Source organism: Monomorium pharaonis, chromosome 11, assembly GCF_013373865.1.
Source record: "Monomorium pharaonis isolate MP-MQ-018 chromosome 11, ASM1337386v2, whole genome shotgun sequence".
Taxonomy (NCBI): domain Eukaryota; kingdom Metazoa; phylum Arthropoda; class Insecta; order Hymenoptera; family Formicidae; genus Monomorium; species Monomorium pharaonis.
In genome coordinates, this window is record NC_050477.1 from 1,755,606 (window position 1) to 1,781,213 (window position 25,608).

Here is a 25,608-nt window from a genome sequence, read left to right on the forward strand (position 1 = left end):
AATTCCAATGTAGAAATCGATGTATTCTAATGATATGGCTCAGCCAGCTTAATATACCTTGGAGAAGGTTTGGTCATTTATAATAAATAACTCGTGTACATGAACATGTGAACATGAAAGAGATACCATTTATTTAGCTTATAAGAACGAACAAGTAAATTTACGTAGGAAGGACACTTTGAGTAAAACACATTTACTAATCATCGTAGTATTCAAAGAAAAGAATATTTTAAAAAAAACCGTAAGAAAACGGGGAAATAGAGAATGACCATCCTTGCCGATTCTGGATTTTGCTCGAACAGCATCACGCTCGCAACGCCTTAAAACAATCTATCGGGAATTCACTAAATGTCTCAAAGCGAAAGCACGTGGACACGCGTCTCCTACTTGACATTCACGTACGCGTAATACATATTTATATATTTATATTTATATATAGATATATTCATACACTAGAGAAAACAGAAATTAAATCGACTCTCCGAAGGGGGGACGCGCATTGAACATGCCTTTCTCTCAACTCTCTTCTACAATATAAGTCTAAACGGGCGTTTAATAAACTAGTAAAGTACAAACAGTTCCATTACAAGAGAGAAAGAGAGAGAGATAGTACATTAAGCTCAGGTTTACATACTTACGACTATGAATCTTAACAAACAGAAAAACGTGGTTTTTGTACGCTCAACTTCGCGCCTCGCACAAACTGCGCTAAGCCCTCCGATCCTCCGAATTCGAAGATCGTTTCGTTTGGATCGACCCTTTACAGGGCATCCCCGATTGAATATCCAATTTTAACCGTTCATTTCTATCTAAACAGAAATCAACTTCAATCTCGATTCACGACTTGCTCTTTATTTCATTCCAATTCGACGAATTAGAAAATTCTAAAAATTGAAAAAGATAAAAAGTAAATTACAAATCGAGATTAAAGCTAACATCACGTTGATAGAAAATCGGGCGTAACTCGATCGGTGTGATTTAACTAAGCAACATCGTTTTCCAAGGGAAGTCGTTTTATTTTTCGTTGTGTTTGACACGTAAAAGGGAAGATCCAGGCTGGACAGATCGCACGCAGTTGGAAGCGTGAGCGAATAATAATCGCCCGATCGAGTTTAATCCGGGGGCGGGGGAGGGGGGGAAATTCGGGGTAAAGTTGGGAACACCGGCGCGCGGGACACCTAATATCTTCACACTTCAGACGACACCATCGCGAGATTACATCAACGTGTGGGAGCACAAATAAAATACTTTTCAACACGCATGAACGCAAGTGCCACCCACACATGCACAAAATCCTCGACAGTCGTACAACAATTAGACACCAAACGCGTGACATTGAATACATATCATAAGAATACGCGCCGGTATTCGAGGACCCGGAAAAAAAAAACCTTCCTTCATCGATGCATCCTGAGGAAACGCCGCTGAAGATTAGGGATGAACAAAGGCGGGACTTCCGGCGGGAACGCGCCGAGATGTGTGGCGAAATCACCTGTTCTTTTTTTTCTTAATCCTGCGTCGGGACACGAACTTTTTTTTTTATATCGAAAAGGGGAACGCGAGAGGAATTTCGTACGCAATTTTTTTTTACATCGCGTATCTCGTGTCTTCTTACTGGTATCGTCCGTTCGGAGTTCACCGCAGAATTAGGCAGATAAGAAAGGGAAAGAAGAACTACCCTCGCGTGCATGTGCGCGTCGCGATCGAGCGCACAGAATGGTCCACGTTTCCTCTCCGTCGCTACCCCTCGCGCGGCCGGGGATGACGCAACCCCTCTCTCTTCCGGACGTCCCGCGTCGTCCCCGGCCCAAAAGTGAGAACGAAACGATCGTTTGAGCAAGTCTAAAACACCTTTTTTTTTCTCTCCTTCGTTTCTTTTCTTTTCCCTACCCTCCCCCTTTTTTGTCAGCTAGCGAACTACGCTCTACGCTCTAGACCGATACAAACGTCTAATACGCGCGCCGCGCCGCTTCGACGCGAGATCTCTCGCGGTCGAGAGAATCGGGCGAATTGAGTTTAGGCGAATCGAGGAGGCGATCTTCCTTATAGCTCCGGGAGAGCGTTCGAAGCGGCACGCTGCACACACCCGGTGAACGGATCTGCCCCGATCCAAAACGACGAGGTCTCGTTTGAATTTACAGCCTATAGCTCAATATATATTTAATATATATATATATATATATATGTATATAATATATAATCTGCCCGCGTATCGACACGAATACGATAGGTACGATATATTATTGACAATCATTACGGCGGATCCTACTATCAATTATATGCATAATATGTGTATATATATATATATGTATGTATAACGATGCTTCATGTAGCGCACACACGTATGACGTATATTATATAAGATATATTAATATACTACATAACGTTGCTTTATATACTATATTAATATATGCTATTATACATACATATATATAATTAGGTACGCTTTGTGCAAGGTAATCGTTGTGTGACAAAACGGTAAGGACAGTGACTTTCACACGCTCGAAAGACAGATGCGCCTTTGAATGAGATTTGCCGTTTTCCCTCCTGTTTTTTTTTTTTTGCTTGACGCTGAGAGTAAAACGAGAGGATCCGATTCAATTATATATATGTAAAGTATATATAAAGGTTGTTTTTTTTCGTTTCTACCACAGCCCATTTAAAGATATATATCATTCGCGTATTATTATTATTAATATCAATTGCCGTCTCTCGGTACGGTCGGTGCGAAGTAAGAAAGAAAAGGTCCATCGGTTTTTCCCGGTTTCTCGCGTCCTACGGCATCTATCCCGAGACCTTAATTCCCTTTAATTTTTCTTTTTTTTTTGTTTCCTTAATTAAATGTCCGCCGTTGAGACGGGCGAGTGTTGACGAGAAACGGATAGAAATCGTAAATACATCGATAAAGATATTACGTTAAAGATAACCGCGAACCGGGACGAGGAGGAAGCGTTCCTCTCCAATGTTCCCCGTCGTCGCTTTGTTACGCGCGCGTATCACTTCCGCTTCGTCTCTTTCCCTTTTCTCTCGCTTCACGTTTACCCTCTCGTTTTTCTTTTTTTTTTTTCGACTTTCGCTCGAGGAAGGATTGTCATTTGTTTCGATAATAACGCGCGAGATAGATTTCTCGGTTACGAGTCACAGCCTAGAAGCATTAATTAAAGTTTCGCGGATAGAACCTCGAGAATTCGCTCTTGGTAGATCGGCCGATCGTGTATACGTATTTAAAATCTATTGCGCTTCACCGTAACGCCGATACGTGCGGAATGAAGCTAATAAAGCGTTACGAAAATATTTCCGTTTTAAAGATTTGCTTCCAACGGCGGGGGAAGGGAAAGGGCAGGAGGAGATGCGGAATTTCTCGAGGGAGGGAGGTGATATTCAGCGATCGTGCGATCCTGGGACGACGTCTTTTCGAGACGCGAGAGAGGAACGCGCAGACGTTGCGAGTGTATAAGCTTCGAGATGAGAACACGGTGTTTCTTCTTTACGATATGTGTACGAGAGAATTGATTTAAGAATTGATAGAACCGTCGCTGGAGGATTAGAAAGATGGAGTCGCGTTGAGAATAGAGGTGAACAGTTATGGCGACGATGACGACGAAAACACGAAGATGCTAACACGCGGTCGACACGATTAACGTTGACACACTTAAGGCATGCCCGTAACGCGTAAAAAAAAAGAATCAGCGGGTCTACCATGTTATTTCATTCCTACCGCAGAGAAATATCAGTTTAATGCTGAAAAAAAGGATTTCTCTTCTTTTAAGTAAACAGATTGTCTTTTACAAAGAATACTTTTTTAATATTTCATAATGTAAATTACTTGAATTAAATAAATATTAGTTATTTCAAATATTTTACATATTCACAAATCTCAGTAAGTTTATTATAGCCATAAAATTTAATTATAAAATATATTTTGAATCCTAGTAAAATTATTGAGTTAAAACAAAAATTCGATTTACTTATAATTTTTTTCGTGAATAAAATTTTATGACATACTTCGTCAAATTCTTTCCTTTCATTAAATTTGTCACAAGTGTATTTTAAGAAAATTATCGTGAAGATATTCTTCGTCAAAGATAATCGTAGCTTATTAAAAAAGAAAAAAGAAAAATTAAGTTACCGCTTTTCTTCGCAGTCGAATTGATATTTTTCTGTGTGCAATATGGATTAACTTTAATCTCGCTTTTTAATTTTTTCTTTATCTTATTCTAATTCTAAGCCCTTAGAGAGAGAGAGAAAGAATTAGAGAAAGATAAAAAATAAATTTTAAAAAAATTGGAGTTAATCTACATTGATAGAAACAAACGTCGGCCAATTTCCACGGCTTCGCCTTCCTTTTTTTTTGGTATTTTTTCCCTTTTTTTAAATTCAATTTTCCATTCGTCGCGAAGGTATAACCGTTCAATCGCTGTAGAAAATCCTTAACGGTTAAATATAAAAATAACAATCGCAGTAAAACACGCTCGTGCTCGTGGCAACTCGGCGGCGGATTATTACAGAATTACGGCAGATTCCCTGTAATTTCACGCGAGAAACACGAGAAAGCCAGTGCGAACGACGACGATAAAGATCTATTGGGTATACCTAGTCGCGCCTAAAAATCATCTCTGTTACGTTGCGTACGCGAGGAAGCGAAATGAGCGAAGACGACGAGCGAGATTTCGAGCGAGTCGTTATAAGAGATTGACGAGCCGTTTTACAAAAAGGGGTCCTTTACGTCCCTTCGTCGAAATACAAAATATAAACGTAGTTTTTTCTCGTAGAACGAAGGACGATCGCCTCCCGGGGGATTTCGCGCCGCACGCGAATTGGTGCCCGAAAAACCCCCCTCCTCGCGGATCGCGGCTAAGGTGCACGTATTCGAGGAGAAAGGAAATGGGATTTAGGATCAAAACCATCCCGATAAATTCGTACCAAAAATGCGTCGGAGTCCTATAATAAAATACATATGGGAAACGATTACTAAGTATTTTTATACCGGGACCACGCGCGAGGGATCTCGTCTGCGTTTCGTGAACGTGACTAAAATTCTATAGAACGCCTTTAGACACGCGGAGACGCGAACTGATATTCGAGAGACCCATCGCTCTGTCCCGTTCCCATCTAGAGGTACATTAAATATTATTGTAGCGTAATCGTTGTACAGTATCCTTTGTTTAATGGTCCGCAAACCGAGCACCTCCGCTCGATCTCGTCGACGTGACGTAGGCCAATTCAACCCGCTTTTCCCTGTTTCCCCCCCCCCCCCTTTTAATTTTGCTCCTATTACCCTGAACGCACACGACGCCTTGAGAAGCGGAGTGACGCGATTGTCTTGAGTTTTAAAATTTAATTCACGTGCGGGAGGAGGATCGATGTCGCCCTTGTTCGTGTCGCGCTTCCCCCGGCGCCGACGTACGCCGTAAGAAAGCCCACGCGATCGCTCCAACTGGGTTTAACTCTGCCTCGGTGTTCATTTCTAGATAATCAATTTAGATCGACTTCGATCTCTCGTTTAACTTACTATCTTTTTCTACGTTTCTACGACAGTAAGAAGACAGTAGGATAAGCCGAGATTAAAGCTGATCTATATTAAGCCCGAACGGGCCCACCCCAAGTTGATTCTAGATTATAGTAAAGTTGGGAGCGTGAAGCTAAGATGCGTAATCGCCCGGCTAATTCGTTGCTTCAACGTCACCGCGGTTGAAAAACACCGGGTCCGCGACTATCTAGCACAGTGTTAGGAACTCTAATCGATAAGTTTCACTCTTAAACTCTAACGGACGCGAATATCTGTAGATTATTAGTCATATGTAAGGTAAGTAGCAACTTGCGAGTAACACCCTTAGACGAATCGAAGAACTCGTATGTTCCAGATGTTGGAACCGAGTGACTTTTGAAACGCTCGGTTTACCGGAGTCCAATTGAAATTATCTGAATTGCGCTTATCCTTGTTCTTTAAGAAATATTTTTTTTTTTTCTCGGTGCTAAGCTGGAGAAACGTAAGCTCTTCGACTCTGTCAAACTCTATATACGCGGAGTTAAACCCATCGGAGTCATCCGATTGATACAATCGATATAAGAACGGTCGAAACTTTCTATTTGTAACTAATCTATTCTCGCGTATACAGAAAACGAAAGCGTGACTGTAATGTGTTGAATGTGTCCAAGATACCAATATTATATAATAAATAATACATAAAATATTGAAATATTAGATAATTAATATAATAAACACATTTATCATTATTCTCGTTTTATAAATGTTTATCCATTTAATGCAAAACTCGTCATTCCGATGCCGATTGTACCTCATGGCGACATCCATGTGACCCGCATTGCGAACGCTCTCGTCGACGAGTTTAATCGAGGATTTTCAGTGAGCCTAAACGCGCTATAATTAGAAGTGGCATCATTTCGAGAGATACGAGCGCGAGCTCTAAACATGTAAAACGGCTTACGAGTCGCGTATGTAATCTCTAAGAACGAACGAGGCTAAACGATGTCCACGCGAGAGAGCCTACGTCCTCGACTATACTCTCCTCTCGCGTGGATTCTATTGCTTATCTATGCGGTACATGTCATGTAAAATAAGCGGCGATGTGTGTTACGAGTAAACCGGCCGGCAAGACGGCACCATTCCTCACAGACGGCCGAGTGACAACTAAACGCTTTCATTTTCAGTAGAAATTACGCTGGTTGCCTAATCACCGACCCTGGTCAGGTTTTGCCGAGTCTCGGAGACCGCCGTGATGATCCCGGGGAGTTCGATTTCCGGTACCGTGGATATCACTTGTAAGGAGAAAAGAGAAAACGCAAGCGAATGTAAGACTCGAACGCTCCACGAGGTCGAGCTCCAAATTCAACGAGATTGCCGATCGGTCTCCGAACCCTCGGCACTCTTACGTGGCTATATGTACATACGACATAAAAACAGAAAACAACGAACAACGCGACGGGAAGAATTATTTATCTCGTGGCAGAGGGGCGAACGTGCCGTCGAATCTTCGATAGTTAAGTGTCTAAACATCGTTAAGTGTCTATAACATCAGGAAGCTTCTCGTGACCTGAGCTTATTTCGCGCTAGTCTGAGTTCTCATCTAGGGCCGATAAACGCGTCTAATGAACGATCTATCCAAATTGCGCCTACGAATTCCGTTCTACCTTGCTCCACGCTAATTCGCACATTTGGATTTCCCACACGGTCGGGGAGAAAACGAGTGCTGGACTTTTTTTCTCTTTTCGATTAACGGCGGAGCTTGAATATCATTTACGGAGCTTCAGTATCAGATCTCGATTACTCCTCTTCGCGCGCGGAGGCTTCGCGGAGAGAATGAAATAGAAAGAAAGACAGCGAGATAGAGCCGTACATATTGTTCCCTAGCTTTATCTAAGAAGCTCTCGATATATCTCTGTTAATACTTTATATATTTATATTCTCGCTCGGCGATCACAAAATCGCGACGTACAGGCCAATGCACTCTTTCCCCTCATTGTGCGAAAAGCGCGAGAACGATTCCTATAACACGCATACATATAAATCTATAATATAACAACACATATTTTATATTGTGTGTATGTGTGTTTCGTTTATACGTATACGGTACATCCCGTTTTTTACTATATTATCTTCCGATCAGTCCATTTCCTTAAATTATTAGTTTCAAAATAAAGCGTATTCTAACTTTAACAAAGTTAGAAGCAAACAAAATATTTTAACAAAACGCAGTCAATAATAGCCTTACAGATTATTATAATTTATATTGTTATAATTATAAAAAAAAAAGCTGCTATGCTGAGATAAAAATTTATACAAATTAGAGACGTGATACACAAGACTTATTCGGTGAAAATCGTTGCGTTGAGCAGAAAAAAAATAGTTAACGTTAAAACGTAAAGAATAATTTTTTTTGCATACTTTTACTCGTCTCGAAATGATTATACATCGGCCTACAAAAGATAATACAGTCAAAATGGGAGCCCTTGTACATTTTGATAACATTACACTTCGATTTTCGTTTCGCTGCTCGCAATATTACCTGCCTACACATTTTGTTCTCTCTACGCCGAATACATGTAAATTACGATACACGCGCAAAATCAGCACGTGGTGATTGCACGAAAACCATTGTCGCGACATGGTTTCTCGCTTTTTATTCCTGTTATCTATCGACAGAACAAAAGCTTCTTCGAATATCTACGCTGGTCTCTCTAGCTATTACTAAATTCGAGGTACAATATCGTAGTGTCAATGCAAAAGGAGTACCCGAAATTGTATATATTTTAAAAGCAAACGAATAGTAAAATTGATATATAATAAATAACACTACGCGCTGAAACACATAATAATGGTAAATTCGTAATGAGCATAGTACGAGGCCCTGCGATTTTACAGCTTTACTTTATCCGAGGCTTAAAGCCGCTTTATAGGCGAGTCGGAAAGCAGCGTACCTAGCTATCAGGAAGAACAAAAGAGTACGACGTAGACAGTGTAAGTCGGAAAGGACCTCGATACTACATACGCTCGACTAGCCAAGTATACTAGTTTAGTACATAGAATTTCTCTATATCCTCTCTATATAGGAACAATTGAACGAGTAAAACATCAAGTAACTACGACAAGTCAACTATATAAAGTTTACATAACGTGTAAAAAAAAAAGAATTAAATCAAACTTTACTCGATAAAAAAAAAAGTAACAAACTCATTAAAACTTTAGATATTAATCAACATATCTTAGTTTTCCACGTATATAAATACTGATCGTCTACAAAAGCTTCTGCCACTTCAAGACATGGCAAAGTGGTCGCGCGTCAAATCGATAACCGCTAATCTATATAAACGCAAAGTCGCAAGTAACAAATTATACATATCGCAAGTAGCGGTCTCACGACATGAGTCTCTTTAAGTAGGACAGAAAAACTAACTAGAAAAATAACTACGGATCAGCTATGCGTTGATAGCTCCGAGTACGTATCGACCGTAACTACCATCAATTTAACACTAATCTTACAAGCCATTTAGAGAAATACTTTCACGATATTTAATGGCGGACGAGATTCGCGATTTTTTTTTCTACGACGAGAGATATGAGTTTTCGATACAACGTTATCGAATAACGATATCGATCGTTATCACGAGGGTGCTCGAGAAGTGCGTCGCCGCAAAAGCATCATTTTTAAGTTTTGCACGACGACATATATACATATAAGACAAGCATTTTGTTTCCTAGATCGACAAGAATTAATAGTTTAAGATTGCAGGAAGTAATTAGCATCTCTAATTAATTAGTTTATTTTTCTAAGAGTCAATCTTAGAAAAGTAATTAGAGAAATTAACTATTTCTTTCTCTTTCTCGATCTCAAACTATTAATTTGCAGCTTTACCCACTGCCGCAGTGAAAATTTATACAAATGTTTGGTCTATTTATGCATGTATGTCGTTTCTTTATGATATATATATGTATATAGTAACATAGCTTATAACAGTCTCGCGCCTCGAACATTGGTCAGTTCCTGCCATATTTTCGGCTATATTATTATGACATCGCTTTCTTTATTTACATATACGGACGCGGCGCACTTATACTGCATTGCTGCAACGAGCACACGTACACAAAGGTACGCATACACAACGCGAAGTGTCTTCAATTAATGGCATTCTCTTCTATCAGAATGTCAACTAAGATCATGTTTGACACATTTTCCAGAATTCAATAAATTTTTAAAATACTATTGGCATATAAAAAATTTTCTACGAAAAAAGAAAATATTAAAGTTAATGGCAACATTATTCTGATTATGAAAATAATTGTATTTAATAAAAATAATAAAAATATAAATGCCGTTGATCAAAAAATAGCCATTTACATATACAACACATCGTATCCCCTACTTGAAACAAGAATAACCAATACCATCCTAGAGGTTCAATAGTACAGAGAAGAATACTTAAGTTCTCAGTTCAATAATGAACATATATTAAAAACGATATAAATTCGCTGAGCTTGAATTTTAATAATTTAATAATTTTGAAAATAAATAAAAATGATTATCTTAATTATTAAATTATTTGCAACAAATTAAAACGTCACATAAAATTTCTTTCACAACAATCTAACTAACAGCAATCGAAACTGAGTCACAAAATTGTTATCAATTTAATAAATATCAATTAAACAGCTTAAAACAAAAACAAAAGTAAAGAAGTCTCACCATAAATTATTTATAAAACTCATTTAAAACGCAATTTTACATTTAAAATCAAACACTTGAAATATTTGCCAATTTAATTTTTTCTCCATTCATGTATCGAGCATATCCGAATATAGTTTTGGTATCCTGATTACATATTGGACACATGATATTGCCTCATGTCCACTTCACAGCCACAATACTTGGTCATCCTAGTTTCAAAATATTGAGACGTGTACGCGTTTGTATGCATATTTTTGTGTATGAATGCGTGCATACATGCACATAAGTTTGCAATAATATCGCATGCAGTTTAAAAGGGATTGTCAAACACATATCTATGCTGTATTCTTTTAACGCGCTTTTTACGCGCGATGTGCAGTAAATTACGCTAGATTTTATTATTCGGACGTAAAACACGCGTGTACTTCTTTCAAATGCGTGAATTTTCGTATTTTCTCGACACAAAGAAAAATAGAGATCGGATAACCATATGAATGTGCGATTGACTTAAAAAAATTGTAGTTTCATGACGTGAGCTTAATTTTTCTAAACTATTTTAGATCCATATTCTGGAAGAGTATATGTAAGACAATTTGAAATAATGGACTCTTCACGGTAACACGATTATCACGAAAGAGAAATCGAAGCACACGCGCGAAAGTTGATTGACCTCGGTTATTCTTTCATACAATTAAATGCCAGACAATAGAAACTTTAGGTACTAATTAGCATCTGTTACGAGTTACCCGATTGTTCGCAATTTTATCGCGATATGTTTGTCGCTCCGCTCACAGAGATGTGTGTTACGTCTGATACAAAAATAACAATAAGAGTGAGTTATGAAGCAGGAACAGCAACACACACAGCAATGACATAAAATAAACATTATGTATATGTGTATATTACACGTGTATACACACATATACATATACATTACGTATGTATGTACTGTGCAAAATTTTTTTTTATTGTGCGGGTGTAATTCGATGTCATTGTGCGTATACCTGTAGATGCAACGTAGACGATTACTTCGCGTATGTGCGTGTCGTATATGTATCTCTTTTTTTGTATTCGTAAAATTCGTAAAGTGAGAATACATCCGGAGCGATATCAGTATAGTGAAAAGTCTGACATTAGTACTAATATGTAAACAACATTTTAATATACATATATATATTGCAGCTTTTACATATACAATATATATAAAAGCTGAATACATATATAAGCTCGTGTTGCATGCGATTAAACGTCGCACACTTACACTTCGCGAAATATTCAAATCCTGGAACATCTACTACCACATTATGGGTCACACATTCAAGGAAGGCCACATTGAGCTAATCTAACGAGTTACTGCCGAACATTTTTGAACGAGTACATCGGCGTTCTCTGCCTATCTATATCTCGTTTAAACTTAGGATACGTATATAAACGAGTAATTGTACAAAGAACGACTTCTTCTATATCATATCTCTAAAGGATGTAATACATCTGAGCAATCTCGTTCTTGTTGTCGGAGTTAATCGGAGTCGTCGACGATTTCAAAGCTAGCGGCTGCTTCACCACCGGTTCAAACACGATCGACACTGCTCTCGGTTTATTTCCATTTCGAGCGCCGAGGAAAGAAGCGATTTTTTTTTTGTTTGACACGCGACAAAGATAAACCGATAAAGGATAGGCAGTTCAGGCGAAACTCTCTCGTATCTAAATCGGTGTTCTCGAAAAGCTAAGTCGGTTACACACTGTCGTTAAGCATTAAAATACGTACGGTAGAAAACTATGGAGTTATTAATAACCTGTAAAAAGTCGCACGCGTTTTTTTTTCCCAAATGTCCGTTTTACACGCTTTAATACATTCGTATGTATGTTATCTCGTGTATCGCGAGTGAAAGTTTTTGAATTTAATGGGCGGCATTTTGTTTCAACAGTTTAAAATTAATCGTAAATACCAGCAAAAGCTTTTCAAAAACGTAATACACGTACGTAAGTAAAAAGCTGCTGGACTCTCTCGATTTAGTACTTTAAGATGAGCGATACCAAGTAGATTCAGCGCAAGTTTGCTAAGTATTGCTTGTGTAATCGTTGGTTCCGTCTTTCGTTTGACTTTCGCTGTAGACCTTTGCCTCTAACACCGGATCCTTAGAAGTCTCAACGACTTTCTTCTCTATCTCCAAGTCATAAAGTAGTGTAGCTTGAAGCGCATTGTACATACCGGTCCTTGCATATCGCGACGCCTTCGTCAATTCATAGACGCTTCCAGCCAAAGTCAGAATATCTATACAGACACACACATACATACACACACACATATATATAATGTTACAAACATTACAAGTGGCGATATTTGAAATATCTGAGGTATACAATCAAATATTTAAATTGTTGTAAATTAGTAATGGATGAGATAACTTTGTTACTTTTGACGTGATCATTACTTTCTTTTCTTACTTTTCCAAAATTAAATAAAAAAGATCAGGGGAATTGCTCCTTTCTCCCAAATGTTATAAATTTTTTATTGATTTCGGAACAAGTTCTGACACTTAAAACAAAGTTAAAAATTTTAGAATTTTTTATATGTAATTTTATTTTTCAACAGTAAAGTTTAAATCGCACTTGAAAAATTCAGAACTATTACATCTTTTTCATTGTTTCGCGATTAAAAATAATTTGTAGGACTTTCGAGAATTTATTCAAAAGTTGATTGCTTGTCAATATGTATAGTAGTAGGTATGTCTATATTCTTTCTATAAATATTTCTAAAACCTTTTCTTAACTGTGATACTTACCATTGTCGTCGTATGCCAAGATGCAATGCGGATTCTCTTTCTGACGCTTGATAGCGTTTGCAATCTCCTGCTTGCGACATTCCTGAACGTACTTGATACTTTCCAGCCAATATTCCATAGCTTTGTGCACGCGTTGGTTCATCTGGGTCCCGCGTAAGCGTTCCATCTGTATATCACAAAGTCAAATATACATATACTTAATATAAGTGCTGCCTCTTTAATTTACAGATTAAAAAAATAAATTTTAAATAATTATTTTCATGTACAGAAATTTTCGACATCTTACCTTCGCTATCAACGTGATAACACGAGCATGTTCCCTCAAGTAGTCGATAATCAAACGATCCACCCTTGACGGATTTCCCTGAAGGCGTGGGATAGGGATGTTGTTCGCGCTGGTTACCCGTTTCCCCGGGAAATGCGCGGCCAGTCCGGCCTCGCATTTCTTGCGCTCCTTCTCCAACTGTTTGAACTGTTCATACGTTTGCTCGAGATTGAAGTGCAGAATGCTCGAGGGGCCTGTCTTTCTGGCCGGACCGTTTCGAAAGCTCAAGTTTCCACCGTAGAGCGCAGAGAACAGCCGTGGCACGGGATGAACCGGTACCGGAACGGGAACCGGCATCACCGACGGAAATGCTGCTCCCGATCTCACGGTATTCGTACCCGATATCATCCCAGAATTGAAAATAATATCGGGCGGTGGGATTCCAGCTGGAATGCTCTGTAATTTCGATATATGATGTCGTTGTTTCAAAATCTGATTGAAGGCATCCTTGTCCAAGGCGGATCCCGCGATGCGGTCGGTCAAGTGACCGCTTGCAGGGAACGCAATGTCCTTGGTCAGGTCGAATCCATCGAGCTTGTACGTTGCCGTCGTGTTGACCTTAGGCTTCAAATCGTTGTGATAGTACGTGGAATTTTGTTGCTGCAGTATCTTGAGGGTGTCGCCACTGTTGGCAGTGTACTGTTGATAATTGTGACAGCCGTATTTGGCGATAGGCTGGGCGTACAAGTTGCGCGAGCTCAGATTCTTCGGGAATCCTATCGGCGAGTACGTCTTGGTCGTCTCGATGGACTTGGACTTCGGATTTATCATCTTCAGCAGACTGTTGTCCATTCTACAGTCACCAGGGTAGCAAACGTTCTCGTTCGTGTCCAGGTTGCTCGCCGAGGACGTGACAAAGTTGTTTGTACCGGGAGGATAATAGTCGATCAGGTTTTTATAATCTTGGTCCACAGATTGATCCAATTTGTAGCTACGAGCCTGCGATTGCAGGAATTGAATCTGCTCGTTGGGTATCCCGATACCCATATTCAATCTGCCGTGGGTATCGTGAATATCTTTGTAGTGATCGCCGATGCCGTTGCGCTGCATGCCGCTCCCGAAGCAGGCCGTGTGCAGAGCCGTCTCGCAAGCGGGCGAGAAGTGCTGCAGTGGCGAGTTCGACAAGAAGCCGGAGTCGACGCTCAGGTCGGTCATCGCCGAGTTAGGCCTGTATGGGCCAGGACCCTGACTAGGATTACCGGTAACGCCGTACATATCGTGCATGGCGTTGACCATGGTGTTACCGTACGAGTTCGACGACACGCTCTGCCTCATACTGTTGTTGTGATATTCGCTGAGCTCGCCAATGGCAACGGAATTCGGTGAATCCAGTGCCAGGGGGGTTAACGCGGCCACGTTGAAATTGAGATCCGGTTTAGCGCAACTCGAGATGCGCGAGTAATTTCCGGTCAGCTCGGTCCGGCATCCTCCCGGCATCGTGGCGGTCAGCAGGGGTTCCGCCGTCCAGTTGCCACTTGCCTGTTTACCATAACTCGCCCCGCACGTGGTCGTCAGCAGGTCGTTGCACATCGGCACGTTGCTGGTACCGCTCGTCGTGTACATGCTGCCATCGTTCGAGGTGTGTTGCACGACATGCGATGATCGCAGATCGGAGGATGAGTACGCGCTCGGCGCAACAATGTTGTTGCCACACACATTACCCTGATCCACAGACTGTCGCAGACATGTGCCGAAATTCAACGTTTTCAGATCGTTGCAGAGATTGTTGGAATGGTGGTACTCGCTACTCTTGGCATTGTTATAAAAATTATGCAGCTTGCTGGACAGAGGGTAACGAGTGACCAGGTGGTCGACATCGGTCAGGTAAGTGTCTGAACTGTCTGCGATCTGGTTGACACAGGAACTGGCAAAGTCTAACGTTTGATAAGGAGCACCTCCGCTGCTGTAACTGTTGTTGTGACAAGCATCAATAATAGAGTCCTCGTCGAGTATCTTCGATACTAAGTCATTAACCATGGGGTTGTTTAAATCTTGACTATCCTCGTCTTCGATATTCATCTAAACAAATCGCAGATTAAATTGTACAGGAATGATAATAAATGATCATTTTACTGCAGTATCACCAGTCACCAAGTATAGATGTAATATCAGTAAAAAAGTCTTGGCTTTTTTTAGCGCTAATCTGTGTGTCAACCTTGACAGATAAATAAAAAAAAACAATGAATTATATATTGGAAGAGCGACTCCAAGATTTATTTAAGAAATAAATGTTATTTGAAATATCTACAGTATCATTTTGTACAAAAAAAAAATCAATCTGAAGATAAATATTTATGTGCAATTACAATAAACAAATTTGAAAGAGGAACAAAATGGTGGATGCCATAAAAAAACATTTATAATATAACAAAATTTTCAATGTCTTTTACAGAACTTAAAACTTTTTTTCTCCAAAACTCTTATAATGTTACAATTGTATGCAAATATTCTGTATTTTCAGACTCAATTTCGTTCATATCAACTTTTTTTATAAATAGCACTCTTGTCACCTTTCCAAAAATATATAATTCACCGTGATATTTACCAGTGTTAATGAACTACAAGAAGAGCAACATTATCTCGTCAAAAATCACCAAGACCTTTGTACTCATGTAATTAAATTTTCTCTCAAGTGAGAAATGATCTTTTTATTAAGTCTACACAAAAATTAGATTTTTAAAATCGATCAATTTGCAATTTATTACATCTTATTGGTTTAATAATTTTCTCAATCATTGGTACAGCGACCTTACGAGCAAGGTAGACCGTAAAAATCACAACTTACGTTTCTCTTCGTGCCGTAGCCCGTTAAGTCATAGCCCCAATGACTGTATTCCACGCCGTGCACACCGTCCCTAGAGTGAATCTTCCGTGGCACCTCCAGCATATTGACACCACGCTCGTTCTCGTTATTCTACGGAAAGAAAGTCGTCGTTGTCATCGAACGTGTGAAACTTCCAACGGTGACCGATTTAGCGGCGGTGACCGAGAAAGAGAAAAAGAGACACGAGAGCGAGACCGTGAACTCCTTCCCTCTCGCTGGCCCTTCGCCCTCCTCGTTCCACGATACCGCGGCCACGGAGAGGCCAGCGGGACGAGTCGCGCGACGGAGAGTCTATCGATTGTTTTCGAACGGCGTGACGAGGGCGGCTCGGGAGGAAATGCCTACGGCGACGTAGTAGTCGCGGCCCACGGCCGCCGCCGATGACGGGGACGATTGAAATCTTAATAACGAAGAATCGAAGAAGGCGGGAGCGCGACGCAGTCGGGACTATATTCGTTGTCACGATCGCGCGGGGCCGCGACACGCACGTACAAACACGCACACGCATGCACTCACGGGCAGGCAGGTACGCGACGCAACGGCGAAGGCAGATCCAATAATACACGAACGGACGAGCGTCCGCGCTTACTCGCCGATCGCAACGGGGACACACGCGAGCTGATACCCACCGTCACCATTTATTTGCACTCTCGCGAAAAATAGCGCGCGAGAGACTCAACATTCCTCTTCCCCCCCCTGCCCCATGGGCGACCATTCTCTCTCTCTTTCTCTCCTCGCTCCCTCGCCTTCCTCCCAAACAAATGCAGATCGCACCCTTCCGCCCTAGTCCGCCTCCTCCTCGTCGGCACGAGTTCGTTGCCTCTGGCGGTTTCACGTCGCGGTTTCATGCAATATTCCACGTCTTTTCTTTTTTCTTTCGCCCGAGTATACATACGTACTTATGTCATTTCGAGAGTGTAGAGAGTGTAAACTGGCCGGTGCAGCTAGACGGAATAAACTCAATAAACCGTTCGTGCCTTTGCGTCAAGTCGAGAGAAAGCCACCGAGATCTTTCGGGGATACGGATACGTTGGGAAAGAGACGGAAAAAAAAACGCGAGAGGGGCTGCCACAAAATCTCACCTTGCCAACGGCGAAAGTATTGCTGCTGCTGCCGATAATCGCGGCGAGATTATGCACCTCGGACAGAGCCATCGGTAGAAAAACAGTCCGCGGTCGTCACCACCATCGCCCAGCAGCACTACACCATCGCCACTCGCCATCACCCTCTCGCGCTTCTTCTCGCGCGGCAGCAGCCAGCGGTCGCGAGCATTCTCGATCGGTCCCGATTGCACGACTCCCAAAAGAGAGCGTTGGGTTGGTCCCCCTCCCCCCCTTCCCTTCCACCCGTCCGACCGTCGTGTCACCGCCGTCGACCGCCGTTCCTGCGCCCTGCGCCGTCGCCGCACCCCGTTGCACCCGCGCCGCGCGCTGCAACTGCGACACCAACCAACACCGCACTGACCTACATGAATAACCGACCGCAAGAGAGAAAGAAAGACGCGTCCGTGTGGTCGAGATGTCTTTTTTGTAGATGATCTATTCATCTACCTAGAAACCAATACGAATGTCTCTTCCGTTCTCGTTTTGTTATAAAGTTGATATTACATGTATCCAGATAGGAATTTTACAGAATGAAATAATGTATTTAATAATTGATGAAGGAAATATTAAGCGCAAAGATTTGCTCTCACCAAAAAATAACTTATTTCTTGTGTTACATATCGGTTCATTATTCTTAATATTTTATAAATCATGTGTCATTTGAAGACGTTAAAAATTTAATTATGGTTTTGACTATTATTATATCATAGCTGAAATTATAACTAATAATATACAGGAAGAGAGGAGAGAAAATGTATATAATATTGAACTATAACTAATAATTATCAAATGCACTAGATATATTACAAAAAAGTAATAAAGTATGTACAAGTTTTTTGAAGTATTTGTTTTTTCAGTCCTCTGTCTTACATATATATATAAACAAGTCGTTTAATTACAGCAATAGAAAAATGAATAATTGTCAAAACTATCCATTTTTAACTTTATGATACAAACAGATTTTTCTTATAATAACGAAGCTCGTTTAGACTGTCTTTTATGTCGAGTGCAGCTCTGTGAACATGTTGTTTTTTTGGAGCTGCTTTACATATTCTTGGCTGCCATCTCCTGAATAGGACAACAAAAAATTTATATCTATATTTTATATATGTTATATTAATTATATATTTTACTTTACAAAAAATTTGTATATTAAAATGCAAATTATATAATTATTCAATTATACAACTATACCTAGCCAACTCTTGAATTGAGCTAATGTCGATGATCCTGTAATGCAAATAATTGTTGATCAATGGCATGTACTTTTTCAGGAAAATGCGATCCATGTAGACCGAGTTTCCAGCCAATGGACATATTCCTTTCGGGACGTAGTTCTCCAAAAAATGCAATGTCTTTTGTTGTGCCTCCTCTAATGTAATCTTACTCATTTGACATTCATCGATTAAGCCAGTCTAAAATTAATTTTAATTGATTAAAAGCTATATTACTACAGCATAAAAAATGTAGGAGAAAAAGAAATGCAATTGCCTTTCTATGTTGTAGTTTGCACCAATCAGACATATTCTCCAAGACTTTATCTGGCTGATGTATAACAACGTTCAAGTAATCACTTGTAACCTCTAACTGTTCGTTGGTTATGAAACATGAAAGTTCCAAGATATGACATGTTTCCACCTCTAACCCTGTCATCTGAAAAATTCACTTATTTTCAACTTTCTCCTCTTTTCAATCGTTAAACAATTTGCAACAATTGCATACCTCCATATCCAGCCAGACAATGTGATTTTCATTTCTACCTTCATTCTGCGTTTCCACTGATGTCGAAATAACATGTTCTATGCAAAATAAAACAAATACTAATTAGTATAACTTCAAATTCCAATCAACTTGAACAGCAGTTAACTTTTCAAACAGTACTTGTGGTGTTATACTAACACAAAATAAATTCTTAATAATCAAAGCCACCGTTCAGATCTCGATAATTTTAGACAAAGTTGACAAGTGTAAAAGATAAGATATTTTCCATCTTTCAAGCATGCATTTTAATTTGCACAATAATCGCTTAATTACCGTTATTTAAACAACGTCGAGCTCCGTGATACAGGTACCTGGAAAGAAATCCAGTAGCGCGCGAAAAGATCATATTCACTAACTTTGAACCTAACCTCGTCATGCAGTTGGAAAATCATTGGAAAACGTCTCACGTGTTTGAGTACAAAATATATTAAATAGTTCACGCTACACCTAATCGTCGGAACGCCGATTATTCGCAAGCAGAATTGATAAAATAAATTTATAACAACGCGATAATAATTTTAAAAAGAAGTTAAAAAACGAAAAACGTGCATCGATGAATGATGAAAGATAGAAAACAAATTGCAGCAAAAAGGTCAAGGCAGCGTAAAAAAATTAAAATTAATAAAAATATTTTATTTAAGGGATGCATTTATAAAAAGTACTTTCCCGAAATAGAAAATATTAAATAAACAATAAAATAGGGATAATTTATTTATCTAAACACTTTGTTTCAAATAAACGTGTATATTAATGTTAATTACTGTTTGATGTTTTTATATTTATTATGTAAAACATTTATTTTAAATAGTATTTTCATCATTTCATCCTTTATAAATATTTCTATTTTTCTCAATTAATCGTTTTCCCTAACACTTATTCGAAAGTAGCCGCCTCGCAGTCGTGAGAGATCTCGACTGTGATTGGTCGAACTGTTCGCCAATTGTCTCATTCCTCCGTTCATTCTCTATGGCGATTCGGCAAAGCTTGCCGCGCGGCAAAAATTTACGCGGTAGCCAATCAAAGTTGGAGAGAATTTAATGTTTTTCGCGCTGCGAAAGATTTGATTGGCTACCGCGCTAACTTCCGCCGCGCGGCAAATCTCTCCGCATCCTGTGTACAGGAACCATTACTTGCATTTTTTGCACTCGACATCTTCGCTTCCTCTTTCTCCAGCGCTCGAGTTTTATATATTTATCTCGTTTAAAGTGCAAAAAATGTTGGGGATTTCAAGCAACGCGAAGAATCCTGTAGTATATTTCCTTTGGTTTCGTCGATCGCGTGTAGTAACGCGGAGGAAAAAATGTAAATTGTTTTGCGAATTTTATTCTTTCTCGCGCGGTTACGGTTCGATCTCCGCGTAGCACATGCGTATTTTCTTTCCCTTTCGTGTTTTCTGTGGCAACGGAATGTCCATGCTTATGTATCCCTGCAGAAAGAAGTGAACGTCGGCAGCCCCTGTGGCCTAATGGATAAGGCATCGGTCTCCTAAACCGGGGATTGTGGGTTCGAGTCCCACCAGGGGTAAATTTGCTTTTTACAATTTAACTTTCTTTTTTCTTTTTAAATAAAATTAAAATTATTTTATATGAATTTTTTTGAATGAATTAAAGTTTCAGGATAATATTTTTAATCTCACAGGAATTAGAAATTAATAATTTCAAGGAACAACAAAATGACAATTTGTATAAAAATGGTGAATATTAAAATTTACTTTAACAATTCAAGATTTGTATAATTGACTGTGGGTCCATTAGACTTATTACTGTTAGTATCTGAAGGTTTTGTGATAATGAATCTAAATCTAAAAGTCTCAGAGAAGATAAATTTTTATGCAAGCATGATATAATATATAATAAACATTTTACTTGCAAAAATTATATTTTCCAATATCGTTCATATTTTATCTAATCGCAAATATCTATAGTACACTGAGACTAAACACATATATTCAATGAAAAGACTTTTATAGAATACAATAGAATTTTATTATTATTTCAGCATATTAAAAAGATCTTTATTAATATTTTAATTTCTCAATAATGATTATTATAAATATATGATTATAATAATAGTATAAATTATAATATATTCATATTATACATAATAAAGTATGTATAACACTCTTATTTTATTTTTTCAAATCGGGTAACTTTATTATATTAATTATATTACTTGTTTTTATTAATTATATTATTTATTTTAATTTAAATATAATTATATTAATTATGTTAATTAAATTTATTCATCGTTTGCAGCGTAATGCTTAATAAATCGCGCGGATGGATCAGTAACACCCTTCACCCAGCGTGGCATCCAGAAGTAAGGTGTAAAACTTTCCGCCTGCCCCTTGAAATGCGACTCGAAGACGTTTCTGGGACAAAAGCAAAGCGAAAACGATGCATAATCCATCTCGGTCGAATGACGGGTAAGCTCGCTTTACTCTGAAGATATTTCTATTCCTATTACCTGTAATAGTATGCTTCCTTCGTTCTCGGTGTACAATGAGGATACTTTGTATAAGCGTTTTCCAACTCCTCATTTGAAACACGATCTTCCACGATTTCTTGAATTATTTGGAAGAGAGATTTCTTTATAGAAGCGACCCCGTCGCTGAACGCCTCTTTGTGCCTCCAAAGTATATTGTTGGGCAGTAAACCAGTGCCGTCAAATGCAGATCTCAACAAGTGCTTTTCAATTCCACCTGTGCACATAAAAACAATATGCAGTATTTGCGCCAAAATTTTTGTTTGTACACTAATAAATGACAATTTCACTCGGTTAAATTATTAACGATTTAATAAATTAAAGTGAATTTAAAGTTCAATATAAATTAGATTGAAATTATATTTTACAGAACCAGCATTAAAAAATCTATCATAATTTGTAATATTTAAATTGCCATTGCTCTACCTTGTGGTTGTCTACTGCTAGGATCTAATGATAAATAATAGCTAGTAAATTGAAGATCTAAGAATGGAACTCTGAGCTCCAAACTGAAAGCACTGGTTGTTCTGTCTGCTCTTAAGCCGTCATATAAATAAATGTCCTGTAATAATCGGAGAGATTCATTGTGCGCGTCTATCGCATTAGGCGCGTCTCTGAAGTAGATGTAGCCTTGGGCCAACTCGTCTGCACCTTCCCCACTAAAGATCACAATCGTCTCGGTATTTTGTTTTATGTATCTCGAAATAAGGTACATCCTATAAAAAATTTCAGTATTACACATAACGTTCCATCACTAACTCATCTTTTTTTCCAGTTTAAAAAAGAAAAAAAGGAATTACATGCAAATTCGTCTTTTCCTATGATTTTGAAATTTGTTATATTGAACAATTTGGAAACTAAATCACAGATTGTATGCTCGTTAATAAAATGTTTTACCCAATAGAAGCGCGAATAGTGGTAATGTCATATGTCTCCAAGGAATATATAACTTTGTCCAGTACATTGATCACATCTTGCTGCGTGAAGATCATTTCATGGTGCTCAGTTCCGATGTACTCTGCAACCTGTTGCATGAGAAATTTCAGTTTTCATGTGATCGCTGACAATGCAAAAATATGAGAGCTTCCACAAACCTGTCTGGCAGCGACGATATCCGGACTGTCACCCATACCTATCGCGAAGCTCTGTATTTTGTACGGTAGATTATGTTCCTTCGCTTGTTTTGCCAATAAGGCGGCAACCAAGCTAGAATCTAATCCACCTGATAATAGACATCCTATCCGCCTGTCGGCCATCAGGCGTTTCTCCACGGCTGCCGAGAGCAGCTTTCGGATGTTACCGTGAACGTCCTTCGGACTCAAAGCTGTAATGGATGAAGCATTATAAAATGTTCAATTCTGATTCATACATAAATTCTATTAAACCTTCGTCTGAAATCTGGGTCATTGGCGTAAGCGAAATTTCACTTTCAAATTTAAATTGTTATTCAATAAAGGTTTCAGCATTTGAATTTAAAAACTACTTGATAATGTAAACGTAGAGATGTTGGAAAATAATTTTGAATTTTTCCGGCTTTTTTAGAAGACACCAGTAAGAAAAATTGGGATTGAATGAAAAAGACTCAGATTGCAGACAGGGAGATATAAAAATCTAATTGTAGATGGGAGGATTAACGATAGAAAATTAATTTTATCACAATTGAATATTTATCATAATTTATCTCACCATTCCAAGGAACATACGTGTTGAAAGAAGGTTTGTCGCCGAGTTTGTAATATCGACAATTTTCCAGAAGCTTCGTTCGACCGTCGTTCAAAATTTCATACTCCTCGTAATGCCCTGGGGGGAACGGCTCCAGCTTCGACTTGCCATTTATATGTTTCGATATCGCCATTAGACCCTAAAACAGAACAAGTCGTTTGAAAGAACGCTAATTGTAATTGACAGAATTTATAATTCAGTTTCATTAGTGCACCTTGCTCTCCGAAGAGATGACTAGCTGCCCGTCATCCGAATACAATCTGAACAACGGTCTTACGCCGTACGGATCTCTGGCTATCAGAATCCTTCTCTTCTGGACGTCCATCAAACAAAATGCGAACACACCGTCCAAGGACGACGCGACACCGCTGGCGCCGGCGTAGTTGTACATGTGCATGATCACCTCCACGTCGCACTTGGTAACGTACTCGAAGTCATATTGTTTTTGTAACTGCAACATCGCAACATTATTTTTTTCTTTTAGACTTTTGTCGATAGAATACAGGGCAGATAAGGGTGAAACGACACGTTACTTTTTTACAGTTATATAACTCTCCATTGCACAAGAGGAATAAATGCGGATACTTGAGTATTCTCATCGGCTGCATTCCGTAGAGGCCGTCGACGATGGCCAGTCTGTGAAATCCTAGGTATCCATTCTGCAAAAGAAAAAAAAAGAAAATGAAACATTGATGAACTTGTGAAAAAGATGAAAAGTAAGTTAATTAAAATTGTGTTGGCTGCATAAGCGGGCCGCAGAGAGATGTACCTTGACTCGATTATCGAACTCTATTTTAAATGCTTCCGGGCCGCGGTGCGATATCTTATCGAAGTTTTCGCAGATACAGGTCAAGGGTTGCGTGTCCAGCCCAAATAGCGCCCAGATTCCACACATCTCGCCGGAGTAATTCGAACGTTCGTGTGTGCGTATATGTTGCGTGTCGGCCTTCTTCGATACCACGTGCGCGCGGACGGTCTAGCTACGGTGTCGCTGAAAGGACGATCTATTTTAAGAACTCTGCGAGATTTTTTTATTCTCGTCGCGAATGAGAGAGCGATAACACCTCGATGACACGGTGAAATAAAAATTCTACAGATAAAATTTTTATTTTCCCCTCACGCGAAAGTGCTTACCTCCACCAGACGTAATACAGACGGTAACACCACCAACGCCGGTTCTGCTACCATTGGAGCACTGTACCGCGCTTTATATACGACATCTCCCGATACGTCAATGACGTCACGCATAATAAACATATGGCGTGCTTCTAACGTGGCGTTTCTGATGTAACAGGCCGCGCGCGTTTGAGCGAAGCGGCGGACAAATCGATCGGCAGGGAATATCTGGCGACATCGAAAAAATCGCTCGCCGTTTTGCTGGTGATAAATTTGCAGCCGTAACAAGCTCTCGCATTTCCAAGCGATATTAAAATAATATATATTTATGTCCATTTCCGGCCGGCGTAGATTAACTTTGATCTCAGTTCAACTCGCTTTTTTATCTTTTTCTAATTTATAGAACTTGGAAAAAATAAAGAGCAAGTTGATATCTCTATGTTGGTGGAATCTACACTGATAGAAATATATATTAATCCGTATGTTTTTGACGGCCCAAGTCGACGATAATTTTGCGACCGTTGTATTTTAATTCTAGACACGTATCTTACAATACGTCGTTCTTGGAACAAAACAGATTAGCACTCTGCGATTCAACAGTTTTGTCTTGTGAATTTTTCTTTGGAAAACCAAGAGCGCTGTAATTAATTATTAATTATATGTACAATTTTTTAACAAACAATTTAATCATTACAAATATTTCTAGAGATATTAAAGTATAATCAGTTACTGAGGAATTTGTTATATTCGTTAAGACAAAGTGCGAAAATCCGAATCATGTCGGTGCTCGATACAATCTTTTTAAATTTAATAAATGTCGTTTCTGCAATATTGACACTTGAACAGATTTTAGTGCCACTGACTAGAGGCCCTGCAGTTTATTTTATTCTTAAGAAACTTTAATAGAGTTTAAAAATAATTTAAAAGAACTTTGTTCGACGCAGCTACGTTCAATCTTGAAAGAACGTAGACAAGCACGAAGGAAAAAAAGATTTGCAATTTTATTAAAAGACAAAAATGCAGGATGTTACGTCTCTACGGTGCATAATTGCATGAAATTATCAAATCGAGAGTTCAAAGTGATAGCTCACGTGGCGCGATATTTCGCGATAAGGCATCGACGGTCGCGCGTTCGGTGGCGCCACCCAGTGGTGGCCGCGGGAAACAACAACAGTGGCGGCGCGTCGTAATTTCGTCGTCGCGCGCGCGTCCTCTATCTCTCTCTCTCTCTCTCTCTTCCGGTTTATCCCTTTCCGTATATACGTTCGATCCTCCCTCTCTCTCGGTGCGATGCACGGGTAAT

General features: G+C 39.3%; 3 protein-coding genes, 1 long non-coding RNA gene and 1 other non-coding gene across 8 annotated transcripts; 2 read left to right on the top strand and 3 right to left on the bottom strand.

Moving 5' to 3' along the window:
- Nucleotides 1-3,049: 3,049 nt before the first annotated feature.
- On the bottom strand, nucleotides 3,050-17,934 carry LOC105838888. Of its 3 annotated transcripts, none has more exons than XM_012684799.3 (5): nucleotides 17,202-17,934; nucleotides 16,081-16,209; nucleotides 13,257-15,314; nucleotides 12,971-13,136; nucleotides 3,050-12,459 (listed from the first exon to the last, which is right to left on the bottom strand). In XM_012684799.3, exons 1-5 carry the CDS (start codon nucleotides 17,271-17,273, stop codon nucleotides 12,245-12,247), a joined length of 2,640 nt encoding a protein of 879 aa, XP_012540253.1. In that variant the 5' UTR covers nucleotides 17,274-17,934; the 3' UTR covers nucleotides 3,050-12,244. The 3 variants fall into 3 exon arrangements, with proteins under 3 accessions (XP_012540253.1, XP_036149790.1, XP_012540254.1); XM_036293897.1 differs by having other exon boundaries at nucleotides 17,019-17,934; XM_012684800.3 differs by lacking the exon at nucleotides 17,202-17,934 and adding an exon at nucleotides 16,636-17,009.
- A 141-nt stretch (nucleotides 17,935-18,075) lies between these two features.
- LOC105838887 (probable oligoribonuclease) lies at nucleotides 18,076-19,565 on the bottom strand. The gene is made up of 5 exons (XM_012684798.3): nucleotides 19,257-19,565; nucleotides 18,945-19,021; nucleotides 18,714-18,875; nucleotides 18,417-18,637; nucleotides 18,076-18,290 (listed from the first exon to the last, which is right to left on the bottom strand). The coding sequence occupies exons 1-5, from the start codon at nucleotides 19,357-19,359 to the stop codon at nucleotides 18,167-18,169; spliced, it is 687 nt and encodes a 228-aa protein (XP_012540252.1). The 5' UTR covers nucleotides 19,360-19,565; the 3' UTR covers nucleotides 18,076-18,166.
- Nucleotides 19,566-20,093: 528 nt separating this feature from the next.
- Nucleotides 20,094-23,871, top strand: LOC114255361. Its single transcript, XR_003626645.2, has 4 exons — nucleotides 20,094-20,504; nucleotides 21,239-21,408; nucleotides 23,390-23,608; nucleotides 23,733-23,871. It is a non-coding gene; the product is annotated as an uncharacterized LOC114255361 (long non-coding RNA).
- On the top strand, nucleotides 20,435-20,507 carry Trnar-ccu. The gene has a single exon. It is a non-coding gene; the product is annotated as a tRNA-Arg (tRNA).
- On the bottom strand, nucleotides 21,156-25,479 carry LOC105838894 (asparagine synthetase [glutamine-hydrolyzing]). 2 transcript variants are annotated; one of them, XM_036294063.1, is made up of 11 exons: nucleotides 25,397-25,479; nucleotides 24,324-24,756; nucleotides 23,959-24,180; nucleotides 23,723-23,848; nucleotides 23,404-23,640; nucleotides 23,154-23,328; nucleotides 22,562-22,791; nucleotides 22,365-22,492; nucleotides 21,894-22,183; nucleotides 21,450-21,684; nucleotides 21,156-21,354 (listed from the first exon to the last, which is right to left on the bottom strand). In XM_036294063.1, exons 3-11 carry the CDS (start codon nucleotides 24,082-24,084, stop codon nucleotides 21,222-21,224), a joined length of 1,680 nt encoding a protein of 559 aa, XP_036149956.1. In that variant the 5' UTR covers nucleotides 24,085-24,180; nucleotides 24,324-24,756; nucleotides 25,397-25,479; the 3' UTR covers nucleotides 21,156-21,221. The 2 variants fall into 2 exon arrangements, with proteins under 2 accessions (XP_036149956.1, XP_012540269.2); XM_012684815.3 differs by having other exon boundaries at nucleotides 24,324-25,449.
- Between the last annotated feature and the right edge of the window lie 129 nt (nucleotides 25,480-25,608).